This window comes from Fundulus heteroclitus, unplaced genomic scaffold (genome assembly GCF_011125445.2).
Source record: "Fundulus heteroclitus isolate FHET01 unplaced genomic scaffold, MU-UCD_Fhet_4.1 scaffold_63, whole genome shotgun sequence".
Classification (NCBI taxonomy): domain Eukaryota; kingdom Metazoa; phylum Chordata; class Actinopteri; order Cyprinodontiformes; family Fundulidae; genus Fundulus; species Fundulus heteroclitus.
In genome coordinates, this window is record NW_023397066.1 from 1,013,296 (window position 1) to 1,032,171 (window position 18,876).

The window sequence follows — 18,876 nt, forward strand, 5'->3', positions numbered from 1 at the left end:
TAATGTTTGTCAGCAAGATATTTTATTATTTAAGTTGTACTGAAAGTTACGGAGCCCCTCTGGTGAGATGGGCAGAATTTTTTTTTGAAGATGTTAAGTTGTGGCCACGCCTTAGTAAGTCGTGGCCACAACTTACTGAGGCGTGGCCACAAGATAGATAAGTTGTGGCCACAAGTTATTAGTGAGGGAGCTCCTTTATGGTGGTGTAGCATACATTCAAGGAATATAGAGAACATAGACTTGATTTCATTGTATTTCAACCTTGGAACAAACTATTTGACATCCTGCAAACTCTTGCAATTAAACACAGAGTGGTAATAAGCAAACCTCTCATCTTACAGGCATTGACCGTGTAACATGCGCATTTCACTGACTTCACCTGCTCACGCTAACAGAGCTCTAAACTCCGCCTTCTGCGGAGCTGTTTAAGCTTGTTTCACAGCTTGTGGCCATCAGTAATAATTCCTGCTGCAGTTCATGTTAACAGAGCAGCAGGAAGAGCGATCAGTTATAAATAATTTTGGTTTTAACCAGTGGTGAAAGTAAGCCGGTACCGTCCACTACCGCACACACAAGAGGGAAGTAGGGAGAGCGGCTGCCAGATAAATCCCTCATTCAGAACCAGTCATGGCTGCACGCTGGATCTGAAAACAGTTCTGCTAACCAGATCCAGTCTAAAAAGCTTCCTATTCTGTGTCAGGGTGCTGCAGGCGTACATGGGCTGGGCGCTGCCTTTTTTCCTCTCCCTTCTCCGCAGGTGGCGGCTGACAGGCAGGGAGGTGCCTCTCGCAGGTGATCTGCATTCCGTCATCAGCGGGGACGGTTCTTAAACAGGCTGCTGTCAGCACCTCATAGCCAAAGTGTCAGCCTTAAGTGGTAGGACTCAGTAGGCCAGAGTCTTTCTACGCCTTGGAAAGCGCCTAATTTCTGTCCCCCTGTTTCGGCCCGCTGCTTAGGAAGAAAACCTCAGAAAGTCCCGATCATCCTGGCAAGTCTCGGCGTCTACAGAGCGCCGATCAGCTGACAGCCTCCATGCTGCCGCCCCCGCTGCACGAGTGACCGGACCCTGCCCCGCCCCCTCGGACGCTGCCATCTGTCAGCTACCGCACCCTCTATGATCACCAGAATCCACCTAGAACCGACGATCCGCTTGGCAGCCTCCGCCCCTGGTCCAGGCAACAGCAGCTTTTCAGTCTTTGGTGCCCCGCAGCAGCCGATCACTCCCCCGGCGAATCAATTATAATACCGCGATTACCACCTCCCGCTGTTACCAGACGTCCGGAGAACTCACAACAGGTCTTGAGCTTTATATTTATTAAAACTCTTAAAACCTCGGATCTCTGCCTCCTCAGTGTGTTTTGCATGTGGGTCAAAAGACTCGGTTCTTTGACATTCTGTTTATAGGTTTCCTTCTAATAAACAGGCATTGTGCTTGAATTCAGGACTGTGGTCAAGTGAGCCCTCAGTTGTTTTTATTGGTCACGCTAAGGATTACTGCAGAGACGGCTGAGTTACTTTTCAAAATAAAAGCAGCATGTTTGCGGTGTATCGACCACTTGTTTTTACACATATTTACATCAGTTATATGAAATATATTTCTATGCTTTGTGACATTTTATGTGACACTCTTTAGCCTAAAAAATACTCAAACAACTGATTTCTTTTACAGCTGACTACTTCAATTTACAGATAACAGATGATCTCCAGAAGTTATTCATCAAAGTCCATATACATGATTTGTGATTTAAAAATGGAGGCATTTAAAAATCTCTACATTCAGTCTATTTGACCTGTTTTGTTGTAAATGTTGCTACAGAATTGGACGTTTTGGGCGAATACTATAACAACTTTCATCAACAACTTTCATCCAAATGTGATGTGGAATTTCAAAATAAGAGCCACGTGAAACCTGTGTGTATGTATATATATATATATATATATATATATATATATATATATATATATATATATATATATATATATATATATATATATATATATATATATATAATGTGGCCACGACTTACTAAGTGTGGCCACGCATTAGTAAGTCGTGGCCGAGACTTAACATCTTAAAAAAAAAATTCTGCCCATGTCACCAGAGGGGCTCCGTAATGAAGAAAAAAGAGAGAGAACTAAAAGTTAAAAGCTGAAATGACAACAGTCATTTCAATGTAATGCAAAACTGGAGAACAGTAGAAATCCGTAGAGTGAGAAAAATAGACCCTGATGTCCTCCAGTAGCCTAAGCCTATAGCAGCATAACTATAAAGGTAGCTCAGAGTAACATGAGCCACTCTAACTATAAGCTTTGTCAAAAAGGAAAGTTTTAAGATTAGTCTTAAAAATAGACGGGGTGTCTGCCTCACGGACCAAAACTGGGAGTTGGTTCCACAGGAGAGGAGCCTGATAGCTAAAGGATCTGCCTCCCATTCTACTTTTAGAGACTCTAGGAACCACCAGCAGACCTGCAGTCTGAGAGCGAAGTGCTCTGTTAGGAACATACGGGGTAATCAGAGCTCTGATATATGATGGAGCTTGATTATTAAGGGCTTTATAAGTTAGAAGAAGAATTTTAAATTCCATTCTTGATTTAACAGGAAGCCAATGAAGGGAAGCTAAAATTGGAGAAATATGATCCCGCTTGTTGATTTTCATCAGAACTCTTGCTGCAGCATTTTGGATCAGCTGAAGACTTTGAACTGCATTTTGTGGAATTCCTGATAGTAAAGAATTACAATAGTCCATCCTTGAAGTAACAAATGCATGGACTAGTTTTTCCAGCATCACCCCTAGACAGAATGTTTCTAATTTGGCGATATTCCTGAGGTGAAAAAAGGAAACTCTGGAAACCTGTTGAATATGGGGTTTAAATGACATGTCTTGGTCAAAAATAAAACCTCTTCATTACCAGAGGCCAAGTTAATGCCATCCAGATTAAGTGATTGATTAAGAAGTTTATTTTTTGAGGACTCTGGCCCAAAGATTACAACTTCTGTCTTGTCAGAATTTAGGTGCAGGAAATTTAAAGTCATCCAGCTTTTGATGTCATCAAGACATGACTGCAGTCAAAGTAATTCATTGGATTAATCAGGATTTATGGATAAATATAGCTGAGTGTCATCAGCATAACAGTGGAAATTAATCCCATGCTGTCTGATCATTTTGCCGATCGGAAGCATATATATAGTAAAGAGAATTGGTCCAAGGACTGAACCCTGTGGTACTCCACAGGTGACCTTTGAGTTTGACATGAACAAACATGAACAAACTGGAATCTGTCTGACAGATCAGACTTAAACCAGCCTAATGCTTTTCCCTTAATCCCTACAGTATGCTCAAGTCTTTGTAGGAGAATATTGTGATCAACTGTATCAAACGCAGCACTGAGATCTAACAGGACAAGTATAGACACAAGTCCATTATCTGAGGCCATGAGAATATCATTAGTGACCTTCACCAGAGCTGTTTCAGTGCTATGATGAGCTCTGAAGCCTGACTGAAACTCCTCAAGTAGGTCATTAATTTGTAAATGTTCACATAGTTGATTAGCAACTACTTTCTCAAGAATTTTAGATAAGAAAAGAAGATTAGATATAGGTATGTAATTTACTAACTCCTCCTCAGTTTTAAAAAAATATTTACTCATAAAATTCCTCAAGCCTTTGGTGTCATCTTCTCTTTTTCTCTTTTATTTTCTGTGCACCTGTGATTCTTAGTTTTCAGCTGAACGAACTTTCAAAGTTGCAGCCAGCCGTTGTCTTAATGGTCAAACCATTTTATGTTGGGGTGGGGGGAGTTCTAAGGGCCCCTTATTTAAAGAAAACATATTTTCTGAAAAATTACTTCTGCATGTATTTTAATGGTCAGTGTCCGTTTTGGGCCTCCCCTCTGTCTTGGGCCTGGGACAATTGACCCGTTAGTCCCCCCCTGTCAGCGGGCATGACGGAATACCCAATCGCCTCCACGCAATGGAGTCGTTACAGGAACAGGCGCTAAGAGCAGGAGCTAGGAGCCACAATGGGACATTATTGGATTGATCCAAAGGTTTGTTGTTGGCATTCCTACCTTAACGGGTGAGATAGCCTTGTCTCTCACCCTTCCAGTTGTTTTAACAAACTAATTTTAGGTGAACCGTTTGACGCTTACAGTCCAGGATCTCCAGGAACAACCAGGCTGCTGCCTGAGACAGTCATCAGTTAAATTATATTAATGATCTCTTTCTTTGTCCCCACAGACCTCCACAAGCCACATGTCTCCATGGAGGAGGAAGCTTCTGCCATCCAACAGCTCCGCAACCAGAGGAGAAGGTCCAGTCATGACCAGGAGGAAGCAGAACATCAGTGGTCTGTAGAGGAACAGATGGAACCAGATCCTTCTCTGACTGAAGAAGAGAGGGAACCAGAACCTCTACTTATTAAAGAGGAAATTGAGGAACCAGATCCTCTGCTGATTAAAGAAGAAAATATGGAGCCTGAGTTTTTATGGGTTAAAGAGGAACAGATGGAACCAGATCCTCCTCTGACTGAAGAAGAGGGGGTATCAGGACCTTCATGGATTAAAGAGGAAATGGAAGAACCAGAACTTTGGCTGACTGAAGAACAGGGAGAACCAGGACCTTCATGGATTAAAGAGGAACAGATGGAACCAGAACCTCTACTGATTAAAGAGGAAGTTGAAAAACCGGATCCTCTGCCGGTTAAAGTAGAAAATGTGGAGCCCGAGTCTTCATCGATTAAAGAGGAACAAAGAGAACAGGAACCACTGATTGAAGAAGTAAAGGAAAAACATGATTCTTCAAAGCTTGAACATGAACAACAGGATCCTGAACATTTACCAACTTCTTCCTGTCAACAGCTCTGCAACCAGAGGAGAAGGTCCAGTCAAGACCAGGAGGAAGCAGAACCTCAGTGGTCTGAAGAGGAACAGATGGAAGCAGATCCTCCTCTGATTGAAGAACAGGGAGAACCAGGACATTCACTGATTAAAGAAGAAAATAAAAGGCCAGATTCTTCAAGGCTTAAACATGAACAGCAGGATCCTGAACATTTACCAACTAGAAGGGATCAGGAGGATGTCTGCAGCAGTCAGGAGGGAGAGCAGCTTGTCCAGAAGCAGTCTGTTGCTCTAATGGAGACCTTTACCCTTCAGGAACATGAAGGAGAACCAAGAACTGAGCAGCTTTCCTTTCATATCTCTCCTGTAGTTCAGACCAAAGACCAGGAAGGAAGCAGCTCCACTGGGTCAGAGAGTCAGTCTCATACTGACACTAAGAAAGGGTCATTCAAATGTGACGTTTGTGGAAAGTCTTGGAAGAAGAAAAGTCAGTTGAAAAAGCATTACAAAACCCACAAAGGTGAGAGGCCTTTTTCTTGTCAGATGTGGAAAAAGTTTCACTCACATGAGTTCTTTGTGTTCTCACACAGGGGAGAGAGATTGTTCATGTGGAAAATGTGGACAAGGAATCATTTTGTCCTCTACCTCTGTTGTCAGTTGGAGCCTTCACTCAAAACACACTTTCAGTCTCATTGGAATGCTTTTTAAGCTCAGACATCACAAAAAAACAAGAAGTATATACTTCATTAAATTGCCCCAATACTTTAAAAAGTTGAATTAGACCGACTGTAATTGACCCGTTAAACCAATCAAGGCCCGTTCTGCAATAACTGGCTGGTTAACACAATTATTTAACCAAGAATCAAGAATCTTCTATGAGAGAGAAACTGGCTCAGGATGAACACAATTTATATATGCAGGCAGAAACAACAGACATGGTATTTTCACTCCTTTTTTTCTATTTTTTTTTACCTATACAGTCAGTTAGCTGCACTGGCAAACAAACCTCCTGAGAAGCTTAAGCATTCAAATTTGCCTCGCTGCTGCCCAAAGCCAACTGTAAGGTGTAGGGTGTCCCGATACATCTTTTTTTACTTATGATACAATAATGATGCTGCAGCTTTGAGTATTGGCTGATACCCATAGTGAGCTGATACGGTATCAGCTGGAATTACACTTTTATTATTTACTCAAACAGAATAATTTTACATGGACAGTGTGACGCCTTCAGTCCAGGATCTCCAGGAACAACCAGGCTGATGCATGAGACAGTCATCAGTTGAATTATATTAATGATCTCTTTCTTTGTCCCCACAGACCTCCAAAAGCCACATGTCTCCATGGAGGAGGAAGCTTCTTCCATCCAACATCTCTGCAACCAGGGGAGAAGGTCCAGTCATGACCAGGAGGAAGCAGAACCTCAGTGGTCTGAAGAGGAACAGATGGAACCAGAACCTCCTCTGACTGAAGAACAGGGGGAACCAAGACACTCACTGACTAAAGAAGAAAATGAAAAGCCAGATTCTCCAAGGCTTAAACATGAACAACAGGATCCTGAACATTTACCAACTAGAAGGGAGCAGAAGGATGTCTGCAGCAGTCAGGAGGGAGAGCAGCTTGTCCAGAAGCAGTCTGTTGCTCTAATGGAGACCTTTACCCCTCAGGAACATGAAGGAGAACCAAGAACTGAGCAGCTTTCCTTTCATTTGTCTCCTGTAGTTCAGACCAAAGACCAGGAAGGAAGCAGCTCCACTGGGTCAGAGAGTCAGTCTCACACTGACACTAAGAAAGGGTCATTCAAATGTGACGTTTGTGGAAAGACTTGGAAGAAGAAAAGTCAGTTGAAAAATCATTACAGAACCCACAAAGGTGAGAGGCCTTTTTCTTGTCTAATGTGGAAAAAGTTTCACTCACATGAGTTCTTTGTGTTTTCACACAGGGGAGAGAGATTGTTCATGTGGAAAATGTGGACAAGGAATCATTTTGTCCTCTACCTCTGTTGTCAGTTGGAGCTTCCACTCAAAACACACTTTCAGTCTCATTGGAATGCTTTTTAAGCTCAGACATCACAAAAAAACAGGAAGTATAAACTTCATTATTTCAAATTGCCCCAATACTTTAAAAAGCTGAATTAGACCGACTGTAATTGACCCGTTTAAACCAATCAAGGCCCGTTCTGCAATAACTGGCTGGTTAACACAATTATTTAACCAAGAATCAAGAATCTTCTATGAGAGAGAAACTGGCTCAGGATGAACACAATTTATATATGCAGGCAGAAACAACAGACATGGTATTTTCACTCCTTTTTTTCTATTTTTTTTTACCTATACAGTCAGTTAGCTGCACTGGCAAACAAACCTGAGAAGCTTAAGCATTCAAATTTGCTTCGCTGCTGCCCAAAGCCAACTGTAGGGTGTAGGGGTATCCCAATACATCTTTTTTACTTATGATACAATAATGATGCTGCAGCTTTGAGTATTGGCTGATACCCATAGTGAGCTGATACGGTATCAGCTGGAATTATACTTTTCACTTTTATTATTTACTCAAACAGAATAATTTTACATGGACAGTGTGACGCCTACAGTCCAGGATCTCCAGGAACAACCAGGCTGATGCATGAGACAGTCATCAGTTAATTTATATTAATGATCTCTTTCTTTGTCCCCACAGACCTCCAAAAGCCACATGTCTCCATGGAGGAGGAAGCTTCTTCCATCCAACAGCTCTGCAACCAGGGGAGAAGGTCCAGTCATGACCAGGAGGAAGCAGAACCTCAGTGGTCTGAAGAGGAACAGATGGAACCAGAACCTCCTCTGACTGAAGAAACGGGGGAACCAGGGCACTCACTGACTAAAGAAGAAAATGAAAAGCCAGATTCTCCAAGGCTTAAACATGAACAACAGGATCCTGAACATTTACCAACTAGAATGGAGCAGGAGGATGTCTGCAGCAGTCAGGAGGGAGAGCAGCTTGTCCAGAAGCAGTCTGTTGCTCTAATGGAGACCTTTACCCTTCAGGAACATGAAGGAGAACCAAGAACTGAGCAGCTTTCCTTTCATATCTCTCCTGTAGTTCAGTCCAAAGACCAGGAAGGAAGCAGCTCCACTGGGTCAGAGAGTGAGTCTTTCACTGACAATAACAAAATGTCTTTAAAATGTGATGTTTGTGGTAAGACTTGGGACTACAAGAGTCAATTGAAAAGGCATTATAAAACTCATGTGGAAGAGAAGCCTTTTTCTTGTCAGACATGCGGAAAAGGTTTCACTCAGCTGAGTCATTTAAATAGTCACATGAGAACCCACACAGGTGAAAGACCTTTTTCTTGTCAGAAATGTGGGAAAAGTTTCTCTCATATGTGCTCTTTAAAACTTCACATGGCAATCCACACAAGTCAGAGACCCTTTTCTTGTCAGACATGTGAAAAAAGTTTTACTCAACTGGGTGCTTTAAAAGCTCACACCAGATGCCACACAGGGGAGAGGCCTTTTTCTTGTCAGACATGTGGTAAAAGTTTCACTCAAGTGGGTGCTCTAAATGCTCACAAGAGAACCCACACAGGCGAGACTCCTTTTTCTTGTCAGACATGTGGAAAAAAATTTACTCAACTGGGTGCTTTAAAAGCTCACACCAGATGCCACACAGGGGAGAGGCCTTTTTCTTGTCAGACATGTGGTAAAAGTTTCACTCAAGTGGGTGCTCTAAATGTTCACAAGAGAACCCACACAGGCGAGACTCCTTTTTCTTGTCAGACATGTGGAAAATGTTTCTCTCAGCTGGGTCATTTAAATGTTCACAGGAGAGTCCACAAAGAGGAGAGACTTTTTTCATGTGGAATATGTGGACAGAGCTTCACTGCAGGTCGCAAGTTGAATATTCACATGAAACAAATGCATAAAAGTAAGAGGTAATCATTTTTGGGCAAACAAATATTTAAAAAGCTCATCAAATATGTATGTGCATGATTTTTTTAAATAATTTCGTCTACTCATCAAATAAAAGTGCAAGAGTACCATCCACCAGCAATTTGCAATTGTAACTTAATGAATTGCTACTAACAGCATGCAACATAGTTGGGACTACAACTTCCCTGATGGTGCAAATGACAGCTGAGGTTGGGACTGCCCACGGATAGAATCATACCCAAACCTATAACACATCCTGGGCACGGGCACTCTTCTTCCTTGCAACATTTGGTGTGTTGAGAAGGCCGTCAGCTGATTTTTCTGTGTGTTGACACACGTGGTGGGCCCGTCATTGGAATCAGAATCTTAATAGGTATAGAGTTAACGTTTAAAGTACTCCGTAGAGTTGTGTGAACTTTGGCAAATATTTCTAATGTGTGGGAGTGACTCTACATTGTAATCTGTTTTTATTGCTGTGTTTGTTTTGTTTTTGGAGAACAGAGCTGGACCGATCGGCCTTAGAGCTATTTTTGCACTTATGTGTCGCTCAGTAATCGCCCTTTGAGTGGAGCCCGCCATCAGCCCTTAGAGATGCACCGCCTGTTATCATTTAATATATTCTTTTTCTCATCTCACTTCAATCGTTCATGATGTCTTCTTTCTTTTAAAAAGTAGCATCTTATTAATAGAGTCCTTTGGTGCAACCGTGATCTTCCATACAGCTGAATAATATTTTCCACATCATTGACGGTTCCCGTGTTGGAACCAGGCAGTGCTGTAACTTTTAGTACAGATCAACATGAATGCTTCATAGAGTTGTATCACAGAAGAAGAAAGGTTTAGCTTTTATTTACAATTTAGGGTTCATCTAATTAAGTAAGGCCTGTTTTAGGTCCCTATGCGCACATTATTTGAATTTTACATTAGACTAGGTAAGCTAAACCTGTTCAGTAATCAAGGTCGAATCCGTCCACTCTACCCCACCCTGTAAAACCCCTTACTTGGTTCTCCATTTACCATTCCCATGGACAATCATCCATCACTTTCATACCTTACAAATCCAGGAGTACCATTGAGGGGGAGCAGAGGGCAGACAGGGCCTTTGCTCACCAGAAAAACTCATCCTCTATAAAGGATGATAAAAACTGATGTGACCCCAGGTGAAATCCCGCTCTCGGCCAATCCTGAGCAAGAAGTCCCTGTATTGAAACTAGGAGTTACCATTACCAGCTAAGATTAAAGGATCTTTAGAGCCAATCAGATACTGGTTCTTCCTATATCAAAGCAAAACATTGCATAAACCGTAGGTCTTTGTGTGTCTGAAGCAAACGGTTTCCATTCTTTATCATACAACCATATTGAACATAATGGGACATCACAGTGTGGATGTCTTAACACAAAAAAAATCAAACATGTAAGTCAGTGGAACAGAGCAGTTAAACAAACAGTAACACAATATGAGAAGAGTCCGAACGTCAAGAATGCAAAGTTAAGAAAGCCTTCTGGCCATTCAGGGCACAAGGCAGAAATTAATCTAATCGCGCTTAGGGTCTCTTCAGGCAACTCCTCCCGTTGAAGAATAAGAAATCAGAGTTCTCTGGCTTCTTCATCCCCAGTCCTCTTCTTGTTTCCCCCTCGCAGGCGGGATGATTGAGCTGGATGGTAATGAGTGTTCAGTTCTTAATTGGGCCATTAGCATTTTATTTTGCATTTCTCCCTACTAAAACACTTTGTGAAGATGTTCTGCAGACACGAGCCCTTGTTTCTATTGGGGAACAGAAACAAGGTGTAATTAGTGTTCTTATCAAATCCCCCATTCATGTGTCATTTACTAAAAACATCCTCCAAGCACTTTCACATTCAATATATTTCTGTGCACAATTATTTAGCTCCCAGAATTATACAATTTAATTATTAATTAAAAGAGTAATCTTTAAGTTCAAATGTATTTGCAGTAGTTTCCTAGTAATTCTTAACAGAATGCACCCAATGCGTGTCTTAACTGTCATTGTCTGACAGTCGAAAGTTCTGTGCAACATAATTTCATCAACATATTTGTTTCATGTCATTTCCCATTTTATTTTGAAAACCCAGCTGAGAAAAAGGAAACCTTCCCATGTGGAAGCCTTTTCCAACTTCAGCTTGCCTTGCATTAAACCGAGAGAACAGAAGCTCTTTTGAAAACGTTCTATCATTGTTGAACAACCAAAGCTACTTAAGAATCCTAAAATAAAGTAAACCATACATGTGATTATTTGCCATTATTTAACTGAGGATTAAGGACTTTGATTAAGAAGTTCTTGGATGAACGCGTCTCTATGTTCCTATTTGTCTAGGCCTCGGTAATCTGATCTATGTGTTTTGAGTGCCTGGTCAGGAAAGGTTAAGATTCTCTGAAACTTTCTGTTTTCAGCAACCCTGAAAACGCAAAACCCTTTACAGTCAGTGTTAGGTGTCAGGTAACCTGTCGGACTACCTCATCGTCTCCCTTGGTTCCACCAGCTGTGTCAAGTTTACAACAGCTCCAAACCACAGCAGCTCATCCCTGGGTGCTGTGCCCCAGGGGTCTCCACACCCCCCTGTGTGTGAAAATTATTAAATTATCCTGACCTAAAAGCCCTTTAGGTTATTAGTTAGCTAAACTCAGTTTTATGTGTTATTTTCCCTCAAGATGTTTTAACATCTGGTTAAAAGAACTATTGAGTTATTTGTGTTCTAGTCAATAGATATTAAATCTCCATAAATATTATAACAATTGTACACTGATGCTTTAATTCCAAATTTACCCATGTTTGTTAGCAGAATGTGTCATTATGCTAATTCTGCAACCTTATCCATTACTTTAAGATGTTCTTTAAATGTGGTGTTCGCAATTTCCTTCGCATCAGCAGGTAGTTTAAAGGTTCAGGTTACTCTGCTTATATAGTAAAAACTAATTAATTCATTTATTTATTCATTTGTTGATATAATACCCACTTAATTTATTAGGTTGCTCTATGATTCCATCAAGTTGCTTCTTTAAAAGTTTTCACCTTTACATAATCTTAATGTGTTTCGTAATGTGTGTTTTGTTTTAATTGTGTACAAAGTAAAATCTGAAGTCAAATGCATGAAGTCGTGTCTGCAGAACTCATCTGTGTTTTTTGTCGAAGGTTGTCCGATGCTTCAGTCATAGTCCTGCCATTGTCCATTTTCAGTTCAATGTCTGAGTTCAGCAGCACAACATTCTCCTTCCCTTCAACAGTCCATCCTCCAGTCCTCACGCCTGCAAACAGAATTAATTTTGCCAGCATTTTTTGCCAAAGAAAACTCCATAGGTTGAAAAGAAATTAGAGCAAAGTAGTCACAAACATTTTAACCGCTGTGTTCCCTCTAACATGACAAACATAAAAGAAATAAAATAATTAAAAAATAAATCAAACTTTGTCTCTGACAAAATAAAACTCAAAACTGGATCAGGCTGAAGTCAATGACATCACCTTTTCTCCTTGTCCCAAGGATCAGCCTCCATGTCACTGTCGCACTGTTTCTGCATTCTCTCGCATCTGAGAATGTCTAAAATGAGACTAAATCTCTCTGTTAGCACATTCCTATCATATTGACCAGGTTTCTTTGCAAAGAAAAAGAAGCAGAAAGACAGAACTGTTAATAGCATAAAGCAACAAACATTTTTAAGACACCACCTTTCTTTTGAAACTCTGTTCAAAACATCTCTAAAAGAAAAAAACTAAACAAAATAAATAACCAAAAAACAAAATTGTCTCCCAAGGAGCTCAATTATGTCATTTCCAATACGACATAGGTTTTTGACTTATTACAAACTTTTGATATCCTTCTGATCCATTGACCATGTGTATTTACTGTTAGTAATATCTTTATTTATACATAACTTCCCAAATCTCAATTGGTCAAGGGTTAAACCTTAAAGCAATGATTTTGTCTTTTAGGTTTCTGAGCTTCTAGTGTTTCTCTATAAATGATAAGGGTTTCCCCATAAATACATTGAGAAGACTGCCCAAAACAAACTGAGATTAGAATTAGAATTTAACCCTTCAGGAGATGGCTTTATTTTATTTTTCCCTCTGACATAGTTTCCGTGCCCCAGGCCAGAACACACAGACCCAGCCTCATCATAACATTCAAATGTTTACATCATGGTCAGAGTTGTTTATCATATCTATTGTCCTGTTTCAGGTTATACTGTCCCTCTGAGGTTCGCCTCAGCTCAGCATAACTGGGTAACATCAGATGATTTTGTAACTGATGACGCCTTCTGATATTTTGACACTTCTCAAAATTTCTCATTAGTTGCATTCAAGTTCCAAGTAAAAAAGAAATAAAATAAATGAATAGAAAACCCTTAGAAAAGCAACCATATTTAGTTCCATACAGGTTTGTTCAAAGCCAAAGCACAGTTGTTTTTTTTTTACATCTATTTAAATCCAAGATCATGTATTTCTAAACTTCTTTTAAATGGACTAGTTTGTGATGAATCACTATTGTTATAAGCAATAAAATCTCAGCAATTTTATATTACTTTAGGGCTCAGAAAAATGGGGTCACTGTCTACTTCTGTAGTGGAGTAAACCCAACGAGCTTTTATGTACAGCTCATTGCCAGTTAAAATTTTCTAACAAAGCTGAAATATTTTCGTTTAAGCCATGTTAATCTCTCCGTGTATCAATTTAATTCAGCCTGGATATTTAATGTGGGAAAAAAAACTTTGTTATTGAAGTCTCTCTTTTTCCTTCTTTAGTTTTTAGTTAACATAGTCCATGCTAAAAATGTCATCTGAATTAGGGAGCTGCAGTTCTCCCAAAACAAATGAACATCTTTGAAACCATGATTTATAATTTGAACTGAATTAGTTCACCCAGACGAACGTTTAGTTAAATAGATACATACATACAGTTACATAGAAACAATGACATTCAGAAAAACAAACACACGCAGGCCTGTTTTTTCACTATTTAAATGCAGGAAATTTAAAGTCATCCAGCTTTTGATGTCATCAAGACATGACTGCAGTCGAAGTAACTGATTGGATTCATCAGGATTTATGGATAAATATAGCTGAGTGTCATCAGCATAACAGTGGAAATTAATCCCATGCTGTCTGATAATTTTGCCAATCAGAAGCATATATATAGTAAATAGAATTGGTCCAAGGACTGAACCCTGTGGTACTCCACAAGTGACCCTAGAGTTTGAGGAAGATTTATTATTAACATGAACAAACTGGAATCTGTCCGACAGATAAGATTTAAACCAGACTAATGCTTTTCCCTTAATCCCTACAGTATGCTCAAGTCTTTGTAGGAGAATATTGTGATCAACTGTATCAAACGCAGCACTGAGATCTAACAGGACAAGTATAGACACAAGTCCATTATCTGAGGCCATGAGAATATCATTAGTGACCTTCACCAGAGCTGTTTCAGTGCTATGATGAGCTCTGAAGCCTGACTGAAACTCCTCAAGTAGGTCATTACTTTGTAAATGTTCACATAGTTGATTAGCAACTACTTTCTCAAGAATTTTAGATAAGAAAAAAAGATTAGATATAGGTCTGTAATTTACTAACTCATCTTGATCAAGAGATGGTTTCTTAAGTAAAGGTTTAATAACAGCTACTTTAAAAGCCTGTGGTACATATCCATTTACCAAGGATAGATTAATCATGTCTAAAATAGGACCACTGATCAGAGGGAATACCTCCTGAAACAACTTGGTTGGGATTGGGTCTAACATACAGGTAGAATGTTTAGATGAAGCTAAAATTTTAGATAGCTCAGAAAGCTCTACTGCTTTTAAACAGTTCAGACACTGCGCAGGTTCTAAGGATTCCTCCAATGCTGCCTCACTTACTGAGGACGAGGTAATCATGTTTGGGAGGATGCCAATTATTTTATTTTTAATGGAATCAATTTTATTTATGAAGAATCCCATAAAATCATTACTGCTAAGAGCTAAGGGAATGGATGGATCAACAGAGCTGTGGCTCTGGGTAAGTTTGGCAACTGTACTGAAGAGAAATCTAGGATTATTCTTATTCTCCTCAATTAATGATGAAAAATATGCTGCTCTAACTCTGCGAAGGGTCTTGTTATACAACAATAGACTGTTCTTCCAGATTAGGTAGGATTCCTCTTGGTGTGTAGAGCGCCATTTTCTCTCCAATTTCCTAACATTGTGCTTCAAGGAACGCAGCTCTGAATTAAACCAAGGAGCCAGCTTCCTGTGAATAATCACCTTCTTTTTCAAGGGAGCTACATTGTCTAATGCAGAACGCAATGACGAAGTCATACTGTTTACAAAGACATCTATTTGTGAATTGGAAGAAACAACATTGCTGCCATCTACAGGGCATTTCTGCAATACGGAGGATATTAAAAAGGGGACAGACTCTTTAAGTTTTGATACAGCATTATCCGATAAAGATCTACTATAATGGAACCCTCTTTTGGGGGTGGAGAACTCAGTTAGATTAAACTCAAATGTTATTAAAAAATGATCAGATAGGACAGGGTTGTGAGGAAATACTGTTAATTCTTCACAATCAATGCCATATGTCAGCACAAGGTCTAAAGTATGGAGCCAAGAGTGCGTCGGTTTATGCACATTTTGAGCAAAACCTATTGAATCTAGGATAGTTTTAATGGCTACTCTAAGGTTATCACATTCTGTGTCAACATGGATGTTAAAATCACCCACTATAATAGCCTTATCAGTATTTAACACCAAATCAGATAAGAAATCTGACAACTCATCCAAAAACTGAGTGTAAGGGCCTGGTGGACGATACAAAACAACAAACAGAAGAGGTTTTATTGCTTTGCAGTTTGGATGAGGGAAACTGAGGGTTAAATGTTCAAAAGAACTGTAGTTATTAATTGGCCTGGGACTAATTAATAAATCAGACTGAAAGATGGTTGCCACTCCTCCTCCTCTTCCCACAGATCTGGGAATGTGGAAATTTGAATAATTGGAGGGAGTTGACTCATTTATACTAACGTAGTCCTCTTGTAGCCAGGTTTCTGTGAGACAAAACAAATCAATCTGTTTATAAGAAATCAATTCGTTAACTAACAAAGTCTTTGGAGGGAGAGACCTTATATTTAATAGACCACATTTAATTGTTTTATTTTTAGGTTCAAGGTGAACCGTATTGATTTTTATTAGGTTTTTAGGATTTGTTCCTTTTAGATAAGTTTTTGATCTGTTAAGTTTTGGCCGTGGGAAAGACACCGTCTCAATAGGATAATGGATGGGTAACAGTACAGAAGCTGCAGAGAGGTGTGTTAAACTACGGCTCTGCTTCCTGGTTGCTTCCGCAAAGTGTACCCTACCCGGGGGATCAGGTCTTCTGATGAAGCTTCCCTGCAGCATAGTGCCTGCCTATAGATACATACATGCATCATAGCTCAGTAAATCTTGACAAACTGTCAGCGTAAACAGCTTGTGCTTGTATAGCGATTTATCAAGTTCAACGAGCCCAAAGCATTTACACTAGGCGTGTCCAAAGTGTTGCCCGGGGGCCATTTGCGGCCCCTGGACAGATTTTAGGTGGCCCTCCAACTGCATTTCATTAAAGACTAGCACAAATCCCTTATGCAGATGGAAACTTTTAATTTTGCATTGAGGAAAAATTATTAGACAGATTTACAACCCAAGGTATTCATCTATTAATAACCAGACTTCTTACATTTTCTTTAATTTCATAGTAAATGGGACTACGTCTCTCCAAGATCTTTAAATCAAATGTAGGATTTGATATTCTAAAATCTGTCTTGAATTAATTTATCAAAGTTAGCTAAATACAGCAGGTCTTTTCAAAAGGAATACTGACCAAAGTCCTATCCCTATATTCTTATATTCTTATATTCCTGCCATACATCGGTACGATAGCGGAGCGAGACGAAAACCACAGGAAACCTGCTCAGGTTTTCTTCTATATGTTATCATTTTTTATTATTTTCTGTCCTTGTAATGTCAAATAAATCAACCCATGTATGATTTAAGGTTGTTGTTCTATATTTATATATAAAGAGGAAATTTTGATCCACTGCAATCCGTCACTTGATGAATGTTTTCCAATGATTAAATCTAATATGAACACCAACCTTTATGATTTTCGTTGTGTAAACATGGTGGAACCAGTTTTCAAAGGGTAGCACTGACAAATAGAAATATTAATCTAGATGCTCTATGATAGGAAAAACTGATGAGGTAGGACTGATAGAACACCTGCTTTCTTTCAGCTCTGGTTATGTGTGTAAAACCCTCTCTTCTACATCTTGCTGCTTCTCATGCATTTCCCCACAAAATATTGTTGTTACAGATTCTAGTTTGTCCTTCATTGTTTTTTGAGGCTATTGCTGGAAACCAAAGTCAAATTGCTTGTTTGTAGCCATAAACTTGGTGATTAAAATGTATATAGAGTTCAAGAATCTGTAAAAAAAATTGAAATTATGGAGAAAGAAGGGAAGAGGTCATTTTGACTAGACTAAGAACTGGTCATACCTACTGGAATGAGTTTTTGTTTTTACTAGGGAAAAGGAAAAATTATATACATGAGGGTTGTAGAGGAAAAGAAAATGTGGATCATATTTTGATGAATTGTTATAACTATGCAACTGAAAGAGAGAGGGAAGCAATTATGGAAACAGGGAGTAATAAATGGATATAAGGGACAAATTTGGATAGGGAGGAAATTACGGCGATTGGCAAAACATTGTTTTTATTTTTACATAACACAAAATTTTAAAAATAGATTCTAGAAGGTGGCACCTATAAAGCTACACACTCTTGTACAGTAGCTGGCGGTATGCGCCTCTAAGTTGTTTGCAGTCCACCAAACCAAGAAGAAGAAGTTGACACGGGATTTGTTGTGATGTTCCACTCCAGTCCAGCAGGGGGCGGTAGATCGACCAATCAGCGGCTTTCTCTCAGTGACGTTCACCGGAAGTTAAACTAAAAGGCTCCAGCAGCAGCGTGTGTGGACTCAGCAGGAAGACGGTTGTGTTGTGGAGTGTCAGCTGAATCTTTGCGTAGTTTCAGCAACAATGTCTTCAGTTCAGCATCTGAGAGAGTTTATCAGAGAGCGACTAACTGCTGCTGCTGAAGAAATCTTCTCAGAGGTTGAGAAAACCATCGTCCGCTACGAGGAAGACGCCAGACTGCTGGAAAGCTGCTGGAGACCCCAGATAAAACTCCCCAGAATCGGTATGAAGCTACAAAAAGTGTCTGATAAATCAGTTTGATCAGTTTCTAATCTGAGCTCTCAGCTTTCCAACCACACTTCAGTTTCTGAGGCTCCGTTCACACCTGAAACTAACATCCTCCCAGTTCTCCTCAGTTCTCCATTGTCTCTCGTTTCTGCGGTCGTTAGCTCCCTCGTGAAGATTAGCTTCGCGCATAGTTGGTATGCGATCAGGAGGGGGGAGGGGGGGCTTGCAGGTGAAAAAGATAGAAAAGGAGAAGCATAAATATACAACTTCGACAAAACTATTACTTTCACACACAATATATAACCAGAATAGATTTTTCACAAAGTTATTGTGAGATTAAAAAGGAAAGAAGGAACGTTTCTCATTTTCAGGAATTTATTTCTCCAAAATCCTAGGAGGTTACAACAGACTCTCTTAATTATATGTTAAAGGGTCACCTATACAATTTTATTGAAAAATACTTTATTAATCAAAAGGGAAATTAAATGCGGGTCTAACTCATGGGGTTTCTTCATGGAGTTGTTGTAGACGCTGATGGCTGCAGGCAAGGAGGATCTCCTGTAGAGTCTGTCTGACAGCTGATCTGGAGAAGCCTCTGGCTGAACAGTGAAGAAGATAATGCTCAGAGGAGTCCGTAATGTTCGTTTTATGAAGAATACGTCTTTGAAAAGTCAGCTCCAGAGGTTCTAGAGAAATTCCCAGAACAGAACTAGCCGTCTTTATCAGCTTGTTGAGGTTCTTTAAGTCAGATGCTCTGATGCTGCTACCAAAACAGATGAAGGCAGAGGAGATCACGCTCTACACAACAGACTTCTGGAAGATCTGCTGCATGAAGCTGCAAACCTGAAGGACCTGAGCTTCCTCAGTAAGTCCAGTCTGCTCTGTCCCTTCTTCTAGACGGCT

At 39.9% G+C, this 18,876-nt stretch overlaps 2 protein-coding genes across 7 annotated transcripts in view; both read left to right on the forward strand.

Moving 5' to 3' along the window:
• Nucleotides 1–9,378, forward strand: part of LOC118561424 (gastrula zinc finger protein XlCGF57.1-like) — a 29,750-nt gene extending 20,372 nt beyond the window's left edge. Inside the window, exon 3 of the mRNA XM_036133490.1 lies at nucleotides 8,100–9,378. Within this exon, the coding sequence (XP_035989383.1) occupies nucleotides 8,100–8,749 (650 nt within the window). The 3' untranslated portion in view covers nucleotides 8,750–9,378. The remainder of the gene's footprint in view (nucleotides 1–8,099) is intronic.
• Nucleotides 1–18,876, forward strand: part of LOC110367888 (zinc finger protein 239-like) — a 51,701-nt gene that overhangs the window by 5,502 nt on the left and 27,323 nt on the right. For 2 of the 6 annotated variants that reach the window (XM_036133464.1, XM_036133465.1), the window contains exons 2-4: nucleotides 4,237–5,355; nucleotides 6,153–6,704; nucleotides 7,512–7,958. In XM_036133464.1, coding sequence (XP_035989357.1) covers nucleotides 4,237–5,355; nucleotides 6,153–6,704; nucleotides 7,512–7,958 — 2,118 coding nt within the window. Of the gene's footprint in view, nucleotides 1–4,236; nucleotides 5,356–6,152; nucleotides 6,705–7,511; nucleotides 7,959–17,681; nucleotides 17,969–18,876 lie in introns of those variants that run through there. The other 4 variants (XM_036133466.1, XM_036133467.1, XM_036133470.1 and 1 more) reach the window with 4 other exon arrangements.